At 40.1% G+C, this 18,613-nt stretch overlaps 1 protein-coding gene across 2 annotated transcripts in view; it reads left to right on the plus strand.

Moving 5' to 3' along the window:
* The first annotated feature begins 233 nt into the window (after positions 1 to 233).
* The window catches only part of LOC121552212 (cyclin-dependent kinase 19), a 79,519-nt gene continuing 61,139 nt past the window's right edge, over positions 234 to 18,613 (plus strand). For both annotated transcript variants that reach the window (XM_041864952.1, XM_041864953.1), the window contains exons 1-2: positions 234 to 491; positions 6,057 to 6,132. In XM_041864952.1, coding sequence (XP_041720886.1) covers positions 364 to 491; positions 6,057 to 6,132 — 204 coding nt within the window. In that variant the 5' untranslated portion in view covers positions 234 to 363. The remainder of the gene's footprint in view (positions 492 to 6,056; positions 6,133 to 18,613) is intronic.

Below are 18,613 nucleotides of genomic sequence, written 5' to 3' on the forward strand. Positions count from 1 at the left end.
GGGTGAAACTTCAAAAGGATGACACATTTGTTGTATATGAAATGTTACAACTGATCCACACATTTTTTGAGCGCGTTCATGAGTACGCAAGTGCAGTTACTGCAGCGCGAAATGCGGAGTGTAGTTTTACAGACCTTTTACTTCTATGTTGATGAGTCAAGCTAATGCTTTTGTAAACTACCTTACCCAGAAAGCCTTGCGTGCCAATTAGAAACGTCAACGAGCCAGTGAACATTAAGCGGAGCAGACCAAAATCCCAAACAAGGAAATGGTGGGGGAATAAAACGACCATATTATTTAATTAATGCATGTTATAATTCATATTTTATTTTATTGTAAATTAAGAAATATTTATGGGTTAAAATGGATTACGACTTCAAAACAAAGCTCGCAGCCGAACGAGAGAAGGTAGAAGATCTGTTCGAATATGAAGGTTGCAAAGTGGGTCGAGGCACCTACGGGCACGTTTATAAAGCTAAGCGCAAAGACGGGTAAGATTCAGATAACCTTATTGTTTACTCAATAAACTGATTGCAGAATGCCTTATCAAGACTAGGCTATATATATCCTTGCACGTTGGACAGAGCAGAGGATAGATTTTAACTACCCTGAGCGCTGCCCGTGTCTCTGTTTTTGTTTTCATGTACGCACTCCACACTCACTCAACGGTCCTCCCCCAAAACAACACAGTGATTATGTTTATTATTTGACACACTGTTCGTGGAAGCGCAGGCTACTTTCAACATGAGTTATTTGCATAATATCACCAGTAGAAATGTGTAGGTGTAATGATATTCTCTGATCTTGTTCAACTTGGCTTAGTCTAAAATAATCATATATCCTATTATTGCCAAGTTCTCTCAAGAGCACTTACATAGTCGAACTCGATGCAATGCTAAACTCCTTTTGGTGCTTGAATGCAAAGAAAATAAGTGGATATATATAGAATATATTTATTTGGCTATTACTGTATTAATACGGTTTTCTAATAACCTATAGATAAAATACCCATATCACACTTCTTACACGTCTAATCGTTTTCTAATTTGTGCTGTTGTTGTTCCTAATTGACCACTTATGTTGCAATGTCACCAACATTTCTGTGGGATAATAGAAAATACCATTGATTTTTTTCTCTCTCCCTGCAGCAAGCAAGTGATTTTGCTGTGTTTGATTCTCATTTGTGCACCAATCTCATGATATGCCTGGAGCATCTGGTGTCTCCTCAAATTGGAGGGAAAGTGGAAATGTAAGCCTATATCGGTTTTAAGGAGGGTAGATCACTATCACCTCAGGATTGACTGATCAGTGCAGATGAGTTTATGTTGTTAATGTCTGATTGGGCTGAAACAATTCCTTGGTTAGGGAAGTCAGTGTGATATGGATATTTTGTCCAAAGTAGCAGAATATGTCCTATCTGTAATAAACAAGTTGCACAATTTGAATGGCAATCAAACAGTTGAAGGTCATTTTTCTCTATCAAGGCAACTGGTGATTTGGCATAGGGCCTTCTGGAGTGAAAGGGCCATCTGGTGTTCCGTTCCTTGCATTTCCTGCGCCTTCGTACAGGTAGCTTTACCTGTCGTTCGAGTAGTCTGACAAAACAGTAGATTTTTTTTCTTCACAGTTTGCGTATTCATTCATGTCATTTGTAGGCTTACACAATGGAGGCTACTAGGCTATTGATAGCATTGCCCACTATTTATTTAGTAGTAAGCATCCTGGATAGTGTCTCTCAGTGGTGGCGGTCCTCATGAGAGCAAGTTTCATCATAGCGCTTGATGGTTTTTGCGACTGCACTTGAAGAAACTTTCAAAGTTCTAGACATTTTCCAGATTGACTGACCTTCATGTCTTAAAGTAATGATGGCCTGTTGTTTCTCTTTGCTTATTTGAGCTGTTCTTGACATAATATAGGACTATCTTCTGTATACCACCCCTACCTTGTCAGAACACAACTGATTGTCTCAAACGCATTAAGAAGGAAAGAAATTCCACAAACTAACTTTTACCAAGGCACACCTGTTAATTGAAATGCATTCCAGGTGACTACCTCATGAAGCTGGTTGAGAGAATGCCAAGAGTGTGCAAAGCTCTTTTTTGGTTACTACATGATTCCATATGTGTTATTTCATAGTTTTGATGTCTTCACTATTATTCTACAATGTATACTAGGTGTGTCCAAACTTTTGACTGGTACTGTATGATGAAGTCTTTATAAAATAATTGCCTCTACGTTTCTATGGTGGGATTTTGGCTATAGGCTACTTTGAAGCAAGGTAAGACATGCCTCATCATTTGAAGTAAAATGTCCAGGTTTCAAACAATTAAGGAAGAGGAAAAATATAGCCATGCTAAAGATAGGCCTAACTGTCTTCTGGTAGTTGGAAAGGCTTCCCCAAAAACCTTCTGTTTACTAGCTACAAAGTAGCCTATGCCTACCTGGCAGAATGATATCATGATTATTTGCATCAATCCAGTGGCCATTTGTTTTGCAAACTCCATCTCATGTGCTCTACATAAACAACAGTGCTAGGTGCCTGCACAGTTCAATTAAAGGGTAAATACACACACACACAAATAAAGTGGTCTCCTGATGTGGTTTAAGCATTGTTGTGGACTTATAACGTCCAATTTTGTTGTTTTTCTATTAAAAAAGTGTGACTTTGAGAGCGAAAACCTTTTTCTTTTGTCTGGAAAGATCAGAAAGCTATGAATTTCTGACTCAGTTGACAGGCTCATTTATCTATTTCAATAGTAGGCTTACTATTAGCCTACTTGCACAGTACAGCTTGGGTTGGCCTGACTGAAAGACCAATATGGGATTTATAATTTTAGATCATTCAGAGTGTATGTCACTGTTTGTCATAGAATGTTTCACACCGGGTGCCTTTCCTTCGCCGTTTGGGAAATCTTTGACAAAATTTGAGTATACCCACTTCTCCAGGCACAACTACACCACTGGTGTCTCTGTCAACATGCAGATAGCCGATATATATATAGTCATACTACTCAACTAGGCCCTACAATATTTATTGTTAACCTAGCCAATCTTTAGAAAAGGGCAATTCCACAGTAACAGAATGATTCTGAGACTCAGATTTTTTTGTAGACTTTAAAACGTATGCCAGGGGCCTCCCGAGTGGCACAGCGGTCTAAGGCACTGCATTGCAGTGCTAGAGGCGTTACTACAGACCCGGGTTCATTCCCGGGCTGTGCCACAATCGGTCGTGGCCGGGAGTACCATAGGACGGCGCACAATTGGCCCAGCGTCGTCCGGGTTAGGGGAGGGTTTGGCCAGTGGGGCTTTATTTGGCTCATCGCACTCCAGTGACTCCTTGTGGCGCGCCAGGTGCCTGCAGGCTGACCCCGGTCGCCAGTTGAATGTTGTTTCCTCTGACACATTGGTGCGGCTGGCTTCCGGGTTAAGCTGGCGGGTGTTAAGAAGCGTGATTATGCGGGTCATGTTTCGGAGGACGCATGACTCCACCTTCGCCTCCTCTCCCGAGCCCGTTGGGCTGTTGCAGCGATGAGACAAGATCGAAAAAATTTGGGAGAAAAAGGGGGTAAAAAAAATAATTACAGAAAATGTATAAATATGTATGCCAAACAAAAAACAATGATTGCAAAATTAAACAAACCATACAACGCTATACATAATGACTACTTTTAACAATTTCCACATTTTTATTTTTACAAAAACACATTTACTTGAAGAACAGTGCAGATGCAAAGTTTGGAAACAGAATGACAGCAGTTACAGCACAAACCATCATTCTGTTACCAAACGTTGCATCTGCACTGTTCTTCAAGTAAATGTGTTTTTGTCAAATATTCAGTGGAAATTGTTAAAAGTAGTCATTGTGCATAGAATTGTATGGTTGTTAAACTTTGCATTTATTGTTTTTTGTTTGACATACATTATAAATGGAAAAATCTGAGTCTTAGCATCATTCCGTTACCATGGAATTGCCTAGTAACTGAGACATAGGCCAAGCGTCGTCGTCGTTATTGTTGTTGTTGTTGTTGTTGTTGCTGATGATGATTTTTCAGTGATGCATGCTTTCAGGGGTGGTGCAGTAGGCCTAGCATTTTAGTTGCAAATGCTTGCTCTTCAATCCCTTATAGAGAGTCTAGTTGAACAGCATGTTGAAGAAAACTCTCATGCGCAGCAGCCAGTCAATGTATTTTATGATCGCACCTCATGTATTGTAATAAAGGCACTGCTAAGGTTTTAATATTAGTTTCACGTGCACCACATAAGACATGAAGAATGAACCATCCTTGCTGGTCAGGAATATAAAACACTCTTCGTGCAAAGTTTGCCAAGTAGATAAAAAAAATATAACGTCAGATAGAACTTAGTAATTGTCAGTGGAACATATTGAGACAATGTTTTGTTGGTTTTTCCACAAGGTTTTCCCACTGTAGGCAATAAATAGCAGAAGGAGCACTTTGATGAGGTGTGAGGACATGCTTTCTCTCTGTAAACAGAGAAGAGGGAGTGTCTCTATCCTCATATATGTGATTGGGAACATGAATCAGGCTTGTGGCCAGATGAGTGTAGGGGCCATGCAGGCTTGTTGAGAGGCACAATAGGCAACCTTTGGACTGTGTGCGACAGCCCTACCCACTCTGGACCCCTGCCAGCTCCTCCAGGAATCTCTGGACACTAATCGAATGTGAATTCCCAGAACAGCTGTAATTCACCATCCCTGTTATGTGGTGGAGCTTATTATGAAAAAGATGTTTAGTGTAAATGGTAATAAATAAATAAAAAGAAGACAAATAAATGCAATTTACCCATCTACCCCTCCAACTCACGTTGTGTTCTGGTTTTTGTTTGTGCATTAGCACTTTTTGGACTTGGCAGTCCTCTGTGTTATGTGTTGTTCGTGATAATAAAGTGCTATGTTTATAGGGCATAAGAAATTATGGTGGTTGTTTGTTTGTCTTTTGTGTCCATTGCTTAATTAATCCGAAGGCGGAGTTGGCAACAGTAAATTCATATTCATGACCAATCAGGGCTGTTTATCACAGACCAAAATATCCATTAAAACAGTGTTGAAGCTCAGTCAAAATCAGATGTGAGATAGTAGTGCCTGAAACCTCCAGCCTGAAACCACCACTATTGAATGCCCATTACCCATTCTTAAGTAGGCAAGTTGGTGATGTCATGTTTGATGTAGGTACCACACACACACAGATTCTCATTAAACAAATCAGCTTTTTTTGTACATATTTGGTCTTCATTATACATATATACATTTGTTACCTTTTCACAAATCTTCTGCAAGAAGTAAGCTATACAACAGGCCATGTTCGTAATCGGCTCAATAATATTTTCTGGAGAGTCAATGTTGGGGGTAAGTTCCCTTTTTCTAGGAGGATACTGCTTATCTCAGACAATCCATAGTCCCCTACATCGCAGTGTGCTGCTGTACGTGTGCACACCACAATACGTCTAACATTTCTTAATTGGCAGCTACATGCCTTCAATGCCTTTTTCCACCACCAGCAGGTTTTTACAAGGGCACAGAAATACCCTCAGAATGTCACTGCATTTATTAAACAAAATCAGATTTATCTTCGGTCATTCTGATTCTGCACTGTGTGTGTTATGAGAAGGAACAATGGCCAGCTCGGTGTGAAGGCTATGATGAAGCCAGAGCATATGTTTGCATTGAGGGGGGTGGTGAAATGCAGAGTGGATAGATAATTATGCTTGCTCTGGGGAGAGGCTGCACTCAGCAACAACAGAGCATGTCTGTGGCGAGGGAATAGCTGTCTTCTTCAGCCAGAGGATATTCATGGCAGGGATCTACTGTTCCATAAGAACAAGTCAAGCAAGAGCAGTCCATCTCCATCATTTTCAAATCCCCTGTTCTATCTTACTGTCGCTCATAAACACACAACTTTCAATACCTGAAGCTCTATTTCACTAATATATGTTGCTCAAGAACATGTGAGTTTACAGTGTGTTGTTACATACTTGCCAAATAAATAAAGCTGGTTTGTGATGTGCTGATTTTTCCCCTTATGTCTGTTTCTCTGCAGGGAAGATGAGAAGGAGTATGCACTGAAACAAATTGAAGGCACTGGAATATCGATGTCTGCTTGCAGGGAAATCGCTGTAAGTTAAGATACTGCTTAATGATGCTGTTTTGTCCTTTATTTAGTCCTTTCTCCTATCAATGTTTTCCTTTCTACTGTGCTTTCTGTCTCCTACGATACATTCTTATGTGTAGTCGCTGCACAATGCCACTTATTGGCTCTAGCCTCAGTTGATGCTATGTAAACGAGTAGAAACCTAAGAACTGTTTTCTTTGATTGTAGAGTGTAACCCTGCACCGATGTGCTTCCAGGATTGGAATCTGCATGGTGCAGTGTTCCTAATGGCTGAAGCATAAGCAATAGAGACATCACCATGGCCATGTAAACATGATATATACCAGTACTCAAGTGCTTGGCAAGATACACACTGTAGGAGAACAATAAAGGTCTGCACATTTTATGGCTCCCACATATCTGCTGTATGGAGTTCAGGCCTCCAATGTGTTAAACAATACTGCAAATAGACAAACACACACAAGCAAGTGCCCTTGTGAATAGGCCATCCACCCAGCTGCTCTTTGCTTACACTCAGCTGTCACTTTTCATTTTTCACATGCTCTTTAGGTTATTCCTAACCCAGTGTTAACCCTTTACACTTGTGGGAATTGGCCAATATGGATAGGGCTAAATTGAAATGTTTCTTAAAGAAGAAATATGAAAAGCATATGCATAACCATGGTAGCAATTTAAAGGGAACAGTTTGGAGATAATGGGAAAATTATAAGACCAAAGTTGAGGACACAACAGTTCACCTGACACAAGACTGAATCCAAACATTATCCTTGATTTTATGTGCATTTCACATTTACTGTACTTTTCGCCGCATTTGTTGATAACGAAATCTGAAAATACTCTGGATACACTCAGTAACATGATTAGACTATTCCTGGAAAATGAGGGGTAGGTGCAACATAAGACTATGGATTCCAACTCCCACTGACAACTTTATAACGGGGGTCTTCAACCTTTTCTTACCCAGGGACCCCCTCAAAGGCAAACCGGTGAACCATCATACATTAGCAAAAAAATACATCACATGTCTTATCTTATCATCAGGTGAATGATAATGGCAAGGAGAAGTAATCAACATTTTAAAATTAATAGATTTGGTAGATAGTTGTTCATTTTTTGGACCTCCCCACATTATAATTGGAAGAGAAAGTATGAAGTCTAACATAACATAGCCTACTAGCTAGAAAGTTAACTCCAAACACATTTTCACTAAGAGCAGCTGTTTAGTTGGTTACACAAAGGTTAGTCATGGGTTGGCAAAGATGTATGTCCAAGTCAAGACAGCTTATCAGCAGCCAGTGGCACTTGCCTCACTGGTAGCCTATTCGCCGGTGCTTTTTCAAAGCCTATGTCAGATATTCCAGTGAGTTAAATTGGCTTCAATGACTGTAATTTGCTCAAAATTAGGAGTTGAGAAATAAAGTTGACATCATTAGAAAGAAGATGTTCTCCTTTCTTCTACTGTGGGTATATACAGTGGGGAGAACAAGTATTTGATACACTGCCGATTTTGCAGGTTTTCGTACTCTCAAAGCATGTAGAGGTCTGTAATTTTTATCATAGGTACACTTCAACTGTGAGAGACGGAATCTAAAACAAAAATCCAGAAAATCACATTGTATGATTTTTAAGTAATTGATTTGCATTTTATTGCATGACATAAGTATTTGATCACCTACCAACCAGTAAGAATTCCGGCTCTCACAGACCTGTTCGTTTTTCTTTAAGAAGCCCTCCTGTTCTCCACACATTACCTGTATTAACTGCACCTGTTTGAACTCGTTACCTGTATAAAAGACACCTGTCCACACACTCAATCAAACAGACTCCAACCTCTCCACAATGGCCAAGACCAGAGAGCTGTGTAAGGACATCAGGGATAAAATTGTAGACCTGCACAAGGCTGTGTTGGGCTACAGGACAATAGGCAAGCAGCTTGGTGAGAAGGCAACAACTGTTGACGCAATTATTAGAAAATGGAAGAAGTTCAAGATGACGGTCAATCACCCTCAGTCTGGGGCTCCATGCAAGATCTCACCTTGTGGGGCATCAATGATCATGAGGAAGGTGAGGGATCAGCCCAGAACTACATGGCAGGACCTGGTCAATGACCTGAAGAGAGCTGGGACCACAGTCTCAAAGAAAACCATTAGTAACACACTACGCCGTCATGGATTAAAGTCCTGCAGCGCACGCAAGGTCCCCCTGCTCAAGCCAGCGCATGTCCCATCTGAAGTTTGCCAATGACCATCTGGATGATCCAGAGGAGGAATGGGAGAAGGTCATGTGGTCTGATGAGACAAACATATAGCTTTTTGGTCTAAACTCCACTCGCCGTGTTTGGAGGAAGAAGAAGGATGAGTACAACCCCAAGAACACCATCCCAACCGTGAAGCATGGAGGTGGAAACATCATTCTTTGGGGATGGTTTTCTGCAAAGGGAACAGGACGACTGCACCGTATTGAGGGGAGGATGGATGGGGCCATGTATCGCGAGATCTTGGCCAACAACCTCCTTCCCTCAGTAAGAGCATTGAAGATGGGTCGTGGCTGTGTCTTCCAGCATGACAACGACCCAAAAACACACAGCCAGGGCAACTAAGGAGTGGCTCCGTAAGAAGCATCTCAAGGTCCTGGAGTGGCCTAGCCAGTCTCCAGACCTGAACCCAATAGAACATCTTTGGAGGGAGCTGAAAGTCTGTATTGCCCAGCGACAGCCCCGAAACCTGTAGGATCTGGAGAAGGTCTGTATGGAGGAGTGGGCCAAAATCCCTGCTGCAGTGTGTGCAAACCTGGTCAAGACCTACAGGAAACGTATGATCTCTGTAATTGCAAACAAAGGTTTCTGTACCAAATATTAAGTTCTGCTTTTCTGATGTATAAAATACTTATGTCATTTTCTGGATTTTTGTTTTAGATTCCGTCTCTCACAGTTGAAGTGTACCTATGATAGAAATTACAGACCTCTACATGCTTTGTAAGTAGGAAAACCTGCAAATTCGGCAGTGTATCAAATACTTGTTCTCCCCACTGTAGTTCAAAATGTGTTTATTCTATTGTTGATAGCGATATAAAAAAAACATTGCAATTTCCACATGGACAAAAGTAATATCTTTGTAAGAATGCTGTTCATTGACTACAGCTCAGCATTCAACACCATAGTCCCCTCCAAACTCATCACCAAGCTCGGGACCCTGGGACTGAACACCTCCCTCTGCAACTGGATCCTGGACTTCCTGACGGGCCGCCCCCAGGCGGTGAGGGTAGGCAACAACACATCCGCCACGCTAACCATCAACACGAGGGCCCCTCAGGGGTGTGTGCTTAGTCCCCTCCTGTACTCCCTGTTCACCCGCGACTGCGTGACCGCACACGACACCAACACCATCATCAAGTTTGCTGACGATACGACACTGGTAGGCCTGATCACCGTCAACGAAGAGACAGCCTATAGGGAGGAAGTCAGAGACCTGGCAGTGTAGTGCCAGGACAACAACTGCTCCCTCAACGTCAGCAAGACAAAGGAGCTGATCGTGGACTACAGGAAACAGAGGGGTGAGCACACCCCCATCCACATCGATGGGGCTGTAGTGGAGCGGGTCAAGAGCTTCAAATTCCTTAGTGTCTACATCACTAAGGACTTAACATGGTCCACACACACCCACACAGTTGTGAAAAGGGCACAACAGCGCCTCTTCCCCCTTAGGAGGCTGAAAAGATTTGGCATGGGCCCTCAGATCCTCAAAAGGTTCTACAGCTGCACCATTGAGAGTATCTTGACTAGCTGCATCACCGCTTGGTACGGCAACAGAGGGTGGTGAATACGGCCCAGTACAGCATTGGGGCCGAGCTCCCTGCCATCCAGGACCTCTATATCAGGCGGTGTCAGAGAAAGCCCAAAAAAATTGTCAAAGACTCCAGCCACCCAAGCCATAGACTGTTCTCTCTGCTACCGCACGGGAAGCAGGAGCAGTGCACCAAGTCTGGAACCAACAGGACCTTGAATAGCTTCTACCCCCAAGCCATAAGACTGCTAGGCAAGACTGCTAAATATCAAATGGCAACCCATACTACCTGCATTGACTACCTACACACTGGACTGTACCCACACACTCACACATACTTACACTGACACCACAACACAAACTGTATATACACACACACACACACTACATATGACCACACACACATAACATTCGCACACATGTATACTGAGGACACACACACACTTTCACACTCTCCACATACAGTGAGGGAAAAAAGTATTTGATCCCCTGCTGATTTTGTATGTTTGCCCACTGACAAAGACATGATCAGTCTATAATTTTAATGGTAGGTTTATTTGAACAGTGAGAGACAGAATAACAACAACAAAAATCCAGATAAACGCATGTCAGAAATGTTATAAATTGATTTCCATTTTAATGAGGGAAATAAGTATTTGACCCCTCTGCAAAACATGACTTAGTACTTGGTGGCAAAACCCTTGTTGGCAATCACAGAGGTCAGACGTTTCTTGTAGTTGGCCACCAGGTTTGCACACATCTCAGGAGGGATTTTGTTCCACTCCTCTTTGCAGATCTTCTCCAAGTCATTAAGGTTTTGAGGCTGACGTTTGGCAACTCGAACGTTCAGCTGGCTTGGCCACTCCAGGACCTTAATGTGCTTCTTCTTGAGCCACTCCTTTGTTGCCTTGGCCGTGTGTTTTGGGTCATTGTCATGCTGGAATACCCATCCACGACCTATTTTCAATGCCCTGGCTGAGGGAAGGAGGTTTTCACCCAAGATTTGACGGTACATGGCCCCTCCATCGTCCCTTTGATGCGGTGAAGTTGTCCTGTCCCCTTAGCAGAAAAACACCCCCAAAGCATAATGTTTCCACCTCCATGTTTGACGGTGGGGATGGTGTTCTTGGGGTCATAGGCAGCATTCCTCCTCCTCCAAACACGGCGAGTTGAGTTGATGCCAAAGAGCTCGATTTTGGTCTCATCTGACCACAACACTTTCACCCAGTTCTCCTCTGAATCATTCAGATGTTCATTGGCAAACTTCAGACGGGCCTGTATATGTGCTTTCTTGAGCAGGGGGACCTTGCGGGCGCTGCAGGATTTCAGTCCTTCACGGCGTAGTGTGTTACCAATTGTTTTCTTGGTGACTATGGTCCCAGCTGCCTTGAGATCATTGACAAGATCCTCCCGTGTAGTTCTGGGCTGATTCCTCACCGTTCTCATGATCATTGCAACTCCACGAGGTGAGATCTTGCATGGAGCCCCAGGCCGAGGGAGATTGACAGGTATTTTGTGTTTCTTCCATTTGCGAATAATCGCACCAACTGTTGTCACCTTCTCACCAAGCTGCTTGGCAATGGTCTTGTAGCCCATTCCAGCCTTGTGTAGGTCTACAATCTTGTCCCTGACATCCTTGAAAAGCTCTTTGGTCTTGGCCATGGTGGAGAGTTTGGAATCTGATTGATTGATTGCTTCTGTGGACAGGTGTCTTTTATACAGGTAACAAGCTGAGATTAGGAGCACTCCCTTTAAGAGTGTGCTCCTAATCTCAGCTCGTTACCTGTATAAAAGACACCTGGGAGCCAGAAATCTTTCTGATTGAGAGGGGGTCAAATACTTATTTCCCTCATTAAAATGCAAATCAATTTATAACATTTTTGACATGCGTTTTTCTGGATTATTTTGTTGTTATTCTGTCTCTCACTGTTCAAATAAATCTACCATTAAAATTATAGACTGATCATTTCTTTGTCAGTGGGCAAACGTACAAAATCAGCAGGGGATCAAATACCTTTTTCCCTCACTGTACATACACATACATACACACACACATATATATATATATATATATATATATATATATATATATATATATATATATATATATATATATATATACATACATACATACATACATACATACATACATACATACATACATACATATCCTTTAAAAATATATATATTTCCCTTTTACTTTCCAACCCCACCATCCCCTCCCTAATTGGAGTAAACTAGTGAACAACAATATATTTAGTTTGTTTTTACTCCTGAACTTCCTCCGATCATTTTCATGATGTCCATCTGGTATGCTTCTATATGCCATATCTTTCTAACTGTGCTCTTTCACAAAAGCTCACAATATATAACCTATATACTTATTATGGACACAGCATGTCTTACACTAGTTACAGTGGGGAAAAAAAGTATTTAGTCAGCCACCAATTGTGCAAGTTCTCCCACTTAAAAAGATGAGAGAGGCCTGTAATTTTCATCATAGGTACACGTCAACTATGACAGACAAATTGAGAAAAGACATTCAGAAAATCACATTGTAGGATTTTTAATGAATTTATTTGCAAATTATGGTGGAAAATAAGTATTTGGTCACCTACAAACATGCAAGATTTCTGGCTCTCACAGACCTGTAACTTCTTCTTTAAGAGGCTCCTCTGTCCTCCACTCGTTACCTGTATTAATGGCACCTGTTTGAACTTGTTATCAGTATAAAAGACACCTGTCCACAACCTCAAACAGTCACACTCCAAACTCCACTATGGCCAAGACCAAAGAGCTGTCAAAGGACACCAGAAACAAAATTGTAGACCTGCACCAGGCTGGGAAGACTGAATCTGCAATAGGTAAGCAGCTTGGTTTGAAGAAATCAACTGTGGGAGCAATTATTAGGAAATGGAAGACATACAAGACCACTGATAATCTCCCTCGATCTGGGGCTCCACGCAAGATCTCACCCCGTGGGGTCAAAATGATCACAAGAACGGTGAACAAAAATCCCAGAACCACACGGGGGGACCTAGTGAATGACCTGCAGAGAGCTGGGACCAAAGTAACAAAGCCTACCATCAGTAACACACTACACCGCCAGGGACTCAAATCCTGAAGTGCCAGACGTGTCCCCCTGCTTAAGCCAGTACATGTCCAGGCCCGTCTGAAGTTTGCTAGAGTACATTTGGATGATCCAGAAGAGGATTGGGAGAATGTCATATGGTCAGATGAAACCAAAATATAACTTTTTGGTAAAAACTCAACTCGTCGTGTTTGGAGGACAAAGAATGCTGAGTTGCATCCAAAGAACACCATACCTACTGTGAAGCATGGGGGGTGGAAACATCATGCTTTGGGGCTGTTTTTCTGCAAAGGGACCAGGACGACTGATCTGTGTAAAGGAAAGAATGAATGGGGCCATGTATCGTGAGATTTTGAGTGAAAACCTCCTTCCATCAGCAAGGGCATTGAAGATGAAACGTGGCTGGGTCTTTCAGCATGACAATGATCCCAAACACACCGCCCGGGCAACGAAGGAGTGGCTTCGTAAGAAGCATTTCAAGGTCCTGGAGTGGCCTAGCCAGTCTCCAGATCTCAACCCCATAGAAAATCTTTGGAGGGAGTTGAAAGTCTGTGTTGCCCAGCGACAGCCCCAAAACATCACTGCTCTAGAGGAGATCTGCATGGAGGAATGGGCCAAAATACCAGCAACAGTGTGTGAAAACTTTGTGAAGACTTACAGAAAACATTTGACCTGTGTCATTGCCAACAAAGGGTATATAACAAAGTATTGAGGAACTTTTGTTATTGACCAAATACTTATTTTCCACCATAATTTGCAAATAAATTCATAAAAAATCCTGCAATGTGATTTTCTGGATTTTTTTTCTCATTTTGTCTGTCATAGTTGACGTGTACCTATGATGAAAATTACAGGCCTCTCTCATCTTTTTAAGTGGGAGAACTTGCACAATTGGTGGCTGACTAAATACTTTTTTTCCCCACTGTATCTTGTTGTTATTAGTTGTTGTTATTAGTCCCATCCTTTAGCTCTATTCAACACCTCCCATCTATCTCTTAACACCATCCATATTGGATTTCTATTTGCCATATATTTTTCAATTGTACTGTGATGTTTTACAAAAGTTCTGAACCTTTCTATTCTCATAGTTTCTACAGTTTGTGAATTGAAAATATCTTTGCTAAAAGTATTATTATATTATTGATCGATTGACTATGACTTTTAAGATCACCCAGTAGTGCTATCTGCAGGGTCAGCTCCATGCAAATATTGCAATCCTTCAGCCATTCCTGGACCTGTGTCCAGAAACAAGCTACAAATGGACAGTACCAAAACAAATTATCTAATGATTCTGTCTCTTCACAGCCAAATCTGCAGAGCTGGGAAGATTGTATCCCCCATACAAATAACATTATATTGGTAGTGAATTTTATATAATAATTTAAATTGAAAAATTCAAAGTTTTGAATCCGGCGTCGTTTTGCATATCAGTTCATAAACACTATGCCATGGAATCGGTACGTCAAAAATCTCTTCCCAACTATTTTGCAGTCTATATGGGACGGCTGTCAATCTTTTGGTCCTTAAATGAAACTGGTAAACTTTTTTATTTATCACAATTTTCTTTAACCAATTATGTTATTTAATGCAAGGCCGACAGACAAGTTCCTTACTTTTTCCTCCTTCCACTTTCCTCTTCCATTTTTGTGGTAATGCTGCAATTATTTGGTTGTAATTTTGGGTAGAGCAGACATTTTTTTGTTAGCTGCATGTCTGACATAACTCCACCATTCCTACCGATAATATCATTTACGAAGATTACACCTTTTTAAAACATTTTCTCAAAAAAGAACGTTTTTTTATCAATTAGTATATTTGAGTTTAACCACAATATTTGTTGCAATATTTGTTCTGTCATTTCTGGAGGATTAAATTGAAATTGCAACCAACTTTCTATGGCTTGTTTTAGAAATAGTGATATTTGGGAGATTATTTCCTTTTCAAATACTTGAAAGTGAGGGGTTGTAATCTGAATAAAGGGAAAAAGTCCCTTCTTGAACATTGGGTGAGACAATCTTGATAGTTTGCTAGAGAACCAGTTCGGATTTAAGTATAATTTTTGTATGACTGAAGCTTTTAGTGATAGGTCTAATGCTTTAATATTTAATAATTTCTGTCCTCCTAATTCATATTCATTATATAAATAGGCCTGTTTAATTTTGTCTGGCTTGCCGTTCCAAATAAAATTGAATATTTTTTTCTCATATAATTTAGAAAACTGTTCGCTAGGCATAGGCAAGACCATAAGCAAAAAGGTAAACTGGGATAATACTAAATAGTTAATCAGGGTGATTTTTTCCACAAATTGACAGGTATTTGCCTTTCCATGGTAGCAAGATCTTATCTATTTTTTCTAACTTTCTATTAAAATGTTTTGGAGTGAGATCATTTATTTCATTTGGGATATGTATTCCGAGTATATCCACATCACCATCAGACCATTTTATTGGTAAACTACATGGTAATGTAAAAATTGTATTTTTTAGTGATCCAATACGTAATATAGTACATTTATCATAATTTAGTTGTATTCCAGAGAGGTTAGAAAATGTATCTAGATCCTCTATGAGGCTGTGGAGGGATTCAAGTTGTGGATAAAAAAAAAAACGTGAATCATCAGCGTACAATGACACCTTTGTTTTTAAGCCCTGGATTTCTAATCCCTTGATATTATTGTTGGATCTGATTTTAATAGCTAACATCTCGATGGCAATAATAAATAGATATGCCGATAGTGGACAACCTTGTTTCACTCCTCTTGACAGTTTAAAACTTTCTGAGAAATAGACATTATTTACTATTTTACACCTAGGGTTACTGTACATGATTTTAACCCAATTTATAAGAGATTGTCCAAAATTGAAATGCTCCAGGCATTTATATATAAACCCCAGTCATACTTTATCAAATGCCTTTTCGAAGTCTGCTATGAATAGTAGGCCTGGCTTCCCTGATTTTTCATAGTGTTCTATTGTTTCCAGTACTTGCCTTATATTATCTCCAATGTATCGCCCATGTAAAAAACCTGTCTGATTAGAATTAATAATGTCCGACAATACCTTTTTAATTCTATGCGCTATACATTTTTGCTAGAATTTTTGCATCACAACACTGAAGTGTAAGGGGCCGCCAATTTTTTTAATGGACTGGATCTTTATATTTTCCACTTGTATCCTGTTTCAGTAATAATGAGATCTTCTTCTTGAGTGTCTGATAATCTACCATTTACATAGGAGTGGTTAAAACATGCTAATAACGGTCCTCTGAGTATATCAAAAAAGGTTTGGTATACTTCGACTGGTATGCCATCCAACCCTGGAGTTTTCCCGATCTTAAAGTCTTTAATTGCATCCAGAAGTTCCTCCTCTGTAATTTCACCTTCACATGAGTCTTTCTGTATGGCTGTTAATTTTACATTATCAATAGAAAAAAAATCTCTACAATTTGCTTCAGTTAGAGGAGATGGAGGAGACTGAAACGAAAACATATGCTTAAAGTACTTTGTTTCCTCCTTCAAAATATAATTTGGTGACTCATTTGTAACCAGTTTCAATAAATTATTTATGGTAGCATTCCTATGTTGAAGATAAAAAAATAATTTGGTGCATTTTTCCACATATTCCATCCAGTTTGCTTTATTTTTATAATATATTACACTTGATATTTCTTGAATAAGTTTCTCCATTTCTTTTTGTTTTTCCTCTAATTTATTCTTAGCCTCTATGTTACCGTTTTTATTGCTATCTATCTGTTCTGTTAGACCTTCTATTTCCTTTGTTAGTGTGGACTCTTTTGACCTAAATTGCTTTTGTTTTCGAGATGAGTACTGAATTGCATGGCCTCTAAAGGCAAATTTAAAGGTGTCCCATACAATAAGGGGATTTGCTGTACCTATGTTATGTCGGAAAAAACAAGTTATAAATTCCTCTGTCCTAGTTAAAAACAAGTTATCATCCAATAGGCTTTGATTCAATTTCCAATATCCTCGCCCAAGTGGAAATTCAGTAAGAGTAATGTATATGCCAATTATATGATGGTCCGACCTCATTCTGTCCCCTATCGACACTTTTTAAACTTTTGGTGCCAACGAGAATGACATAAGAAGGAAGTCAAGACGACTAGCTTGATTGAGTCTCCGCCATGTATATCTCACTAGATCAGGATATTTAAGCCTCCATATATCTACTAGTTCTAATGTATCCATGACATTCACGATTTCCTTATGAGCATGAGGGAGATTGTTTGTAGTGTGATTTCCTTTACGGTCCATTGAGCTATTTAAAACTGTATTATAATCTCCCACCATAATAATAGAGTCTTGAATTGCTTGCAAGGTCGATAATTTATTATATATATTTTCAAAGAAATGTGGATCATCATTATTTGGTCCGTAAAGGTTAATGAGCCATATTTGTTTATGGTCCAATAACATATTAAAAATAATCCATCTACCTTGCGTATCTGTTTGGACAATTTGCACATTCGGATCGAAATTACTGTTAATTAATATCATCACCCCTTTTGAGTTTCTTAGCCCATGGGAGAAGTATATTTCGCCACCCCATTCCTTTTTCAATGCAACTTCATCTAGAATTGTTGAATGGGTTTCCTGGAAACAATAGATATTATATTCCTTCTCTTTGAGCCATGTAAATATTGTTCTTCTTTTGTTATTATCTGCTAAGCCATTACAATTATAACTGGCTATACTTATTTCACCACATACCATAATGAGATACAAGTTTCAAATCTATTTGTCATTATATATGTTTGTAAATTTACCAATAGAAAATACCATAGTGATTGAGTGTCCATATAGCTATACCATGATATTTGCAATGTTTCTAAATAACCCTCCAATTGTTCTCCACTAATTCCCCCGCTAAAACCCCTCCCCATCCCAAGTTGGGCCGTCATCCCAGTGATCAGTATACCACCCCTGTCCCCCCGGATCCCTATGCCCCCGAGGGGCCAGGACCCATCCATTGAAAACATCACATAGTGCCACCCACAAAACAGAAGCAGGTCAACCGCCAAAAGCATTTCCAATGCTCTCACCTCAATATATTTATATAGCTATTTAAAAAATATCTATTCAAATATCTTGCATATCTTATTTTCCATCATTATCAATTAATGTGCGTAATAATGTCGGCATTCATGCGTAAGATTTTAACCTATAACCCGAATTGCCATTGTATTAAATTACATTTTTAACAAGCAACTACCACTTCAGCAAACAACCACTGCGATTCAACCGAAGAATTTCTGCACAAACTGTCAGAAACCATCTCAGGGAAGCTCATCTGCGTGCTCGTCGTCCTCACCAGGGTCTTGACCTGACTGCATACTCCATTAGAAAACAGTGGATTACGAGGTGCAATTTGACAGGCATCACATAGAATGACGTTTTTTACAAAAAATATGGATTTCAGCACCCAAAGAAAAGAATGGAGTTACACAAGACAAACATATCTACAAGGTAAGCATTAAAGAAAGTACCGACTGATAGTGACTCGATGCGTTGGCGGTACTCTCAGCTCAACTCAACTCCGTAGACATGTATAGGTGGATGGAGTTGAGTTTACTCAGCTAGTTTCCTGATAAACCTG

The sequence above is a fragment of the Coregonus clupeaformis genome, unplaced genomic scaffold, assembly GCF_020615455.1.
Source record: "Coregonus clupeaformis isolate EN_2021a unplaced genomic scaffold, ASM2061545v1 scaf0101, whole genome shotgun sequence".
NCBI classification, from domain to species: Eukaryota; Metazoa; Chordata; class Actinopteri; order Salmoniformes; family Salmonidae; genus Coregonus; species Coregonus clupeaformis.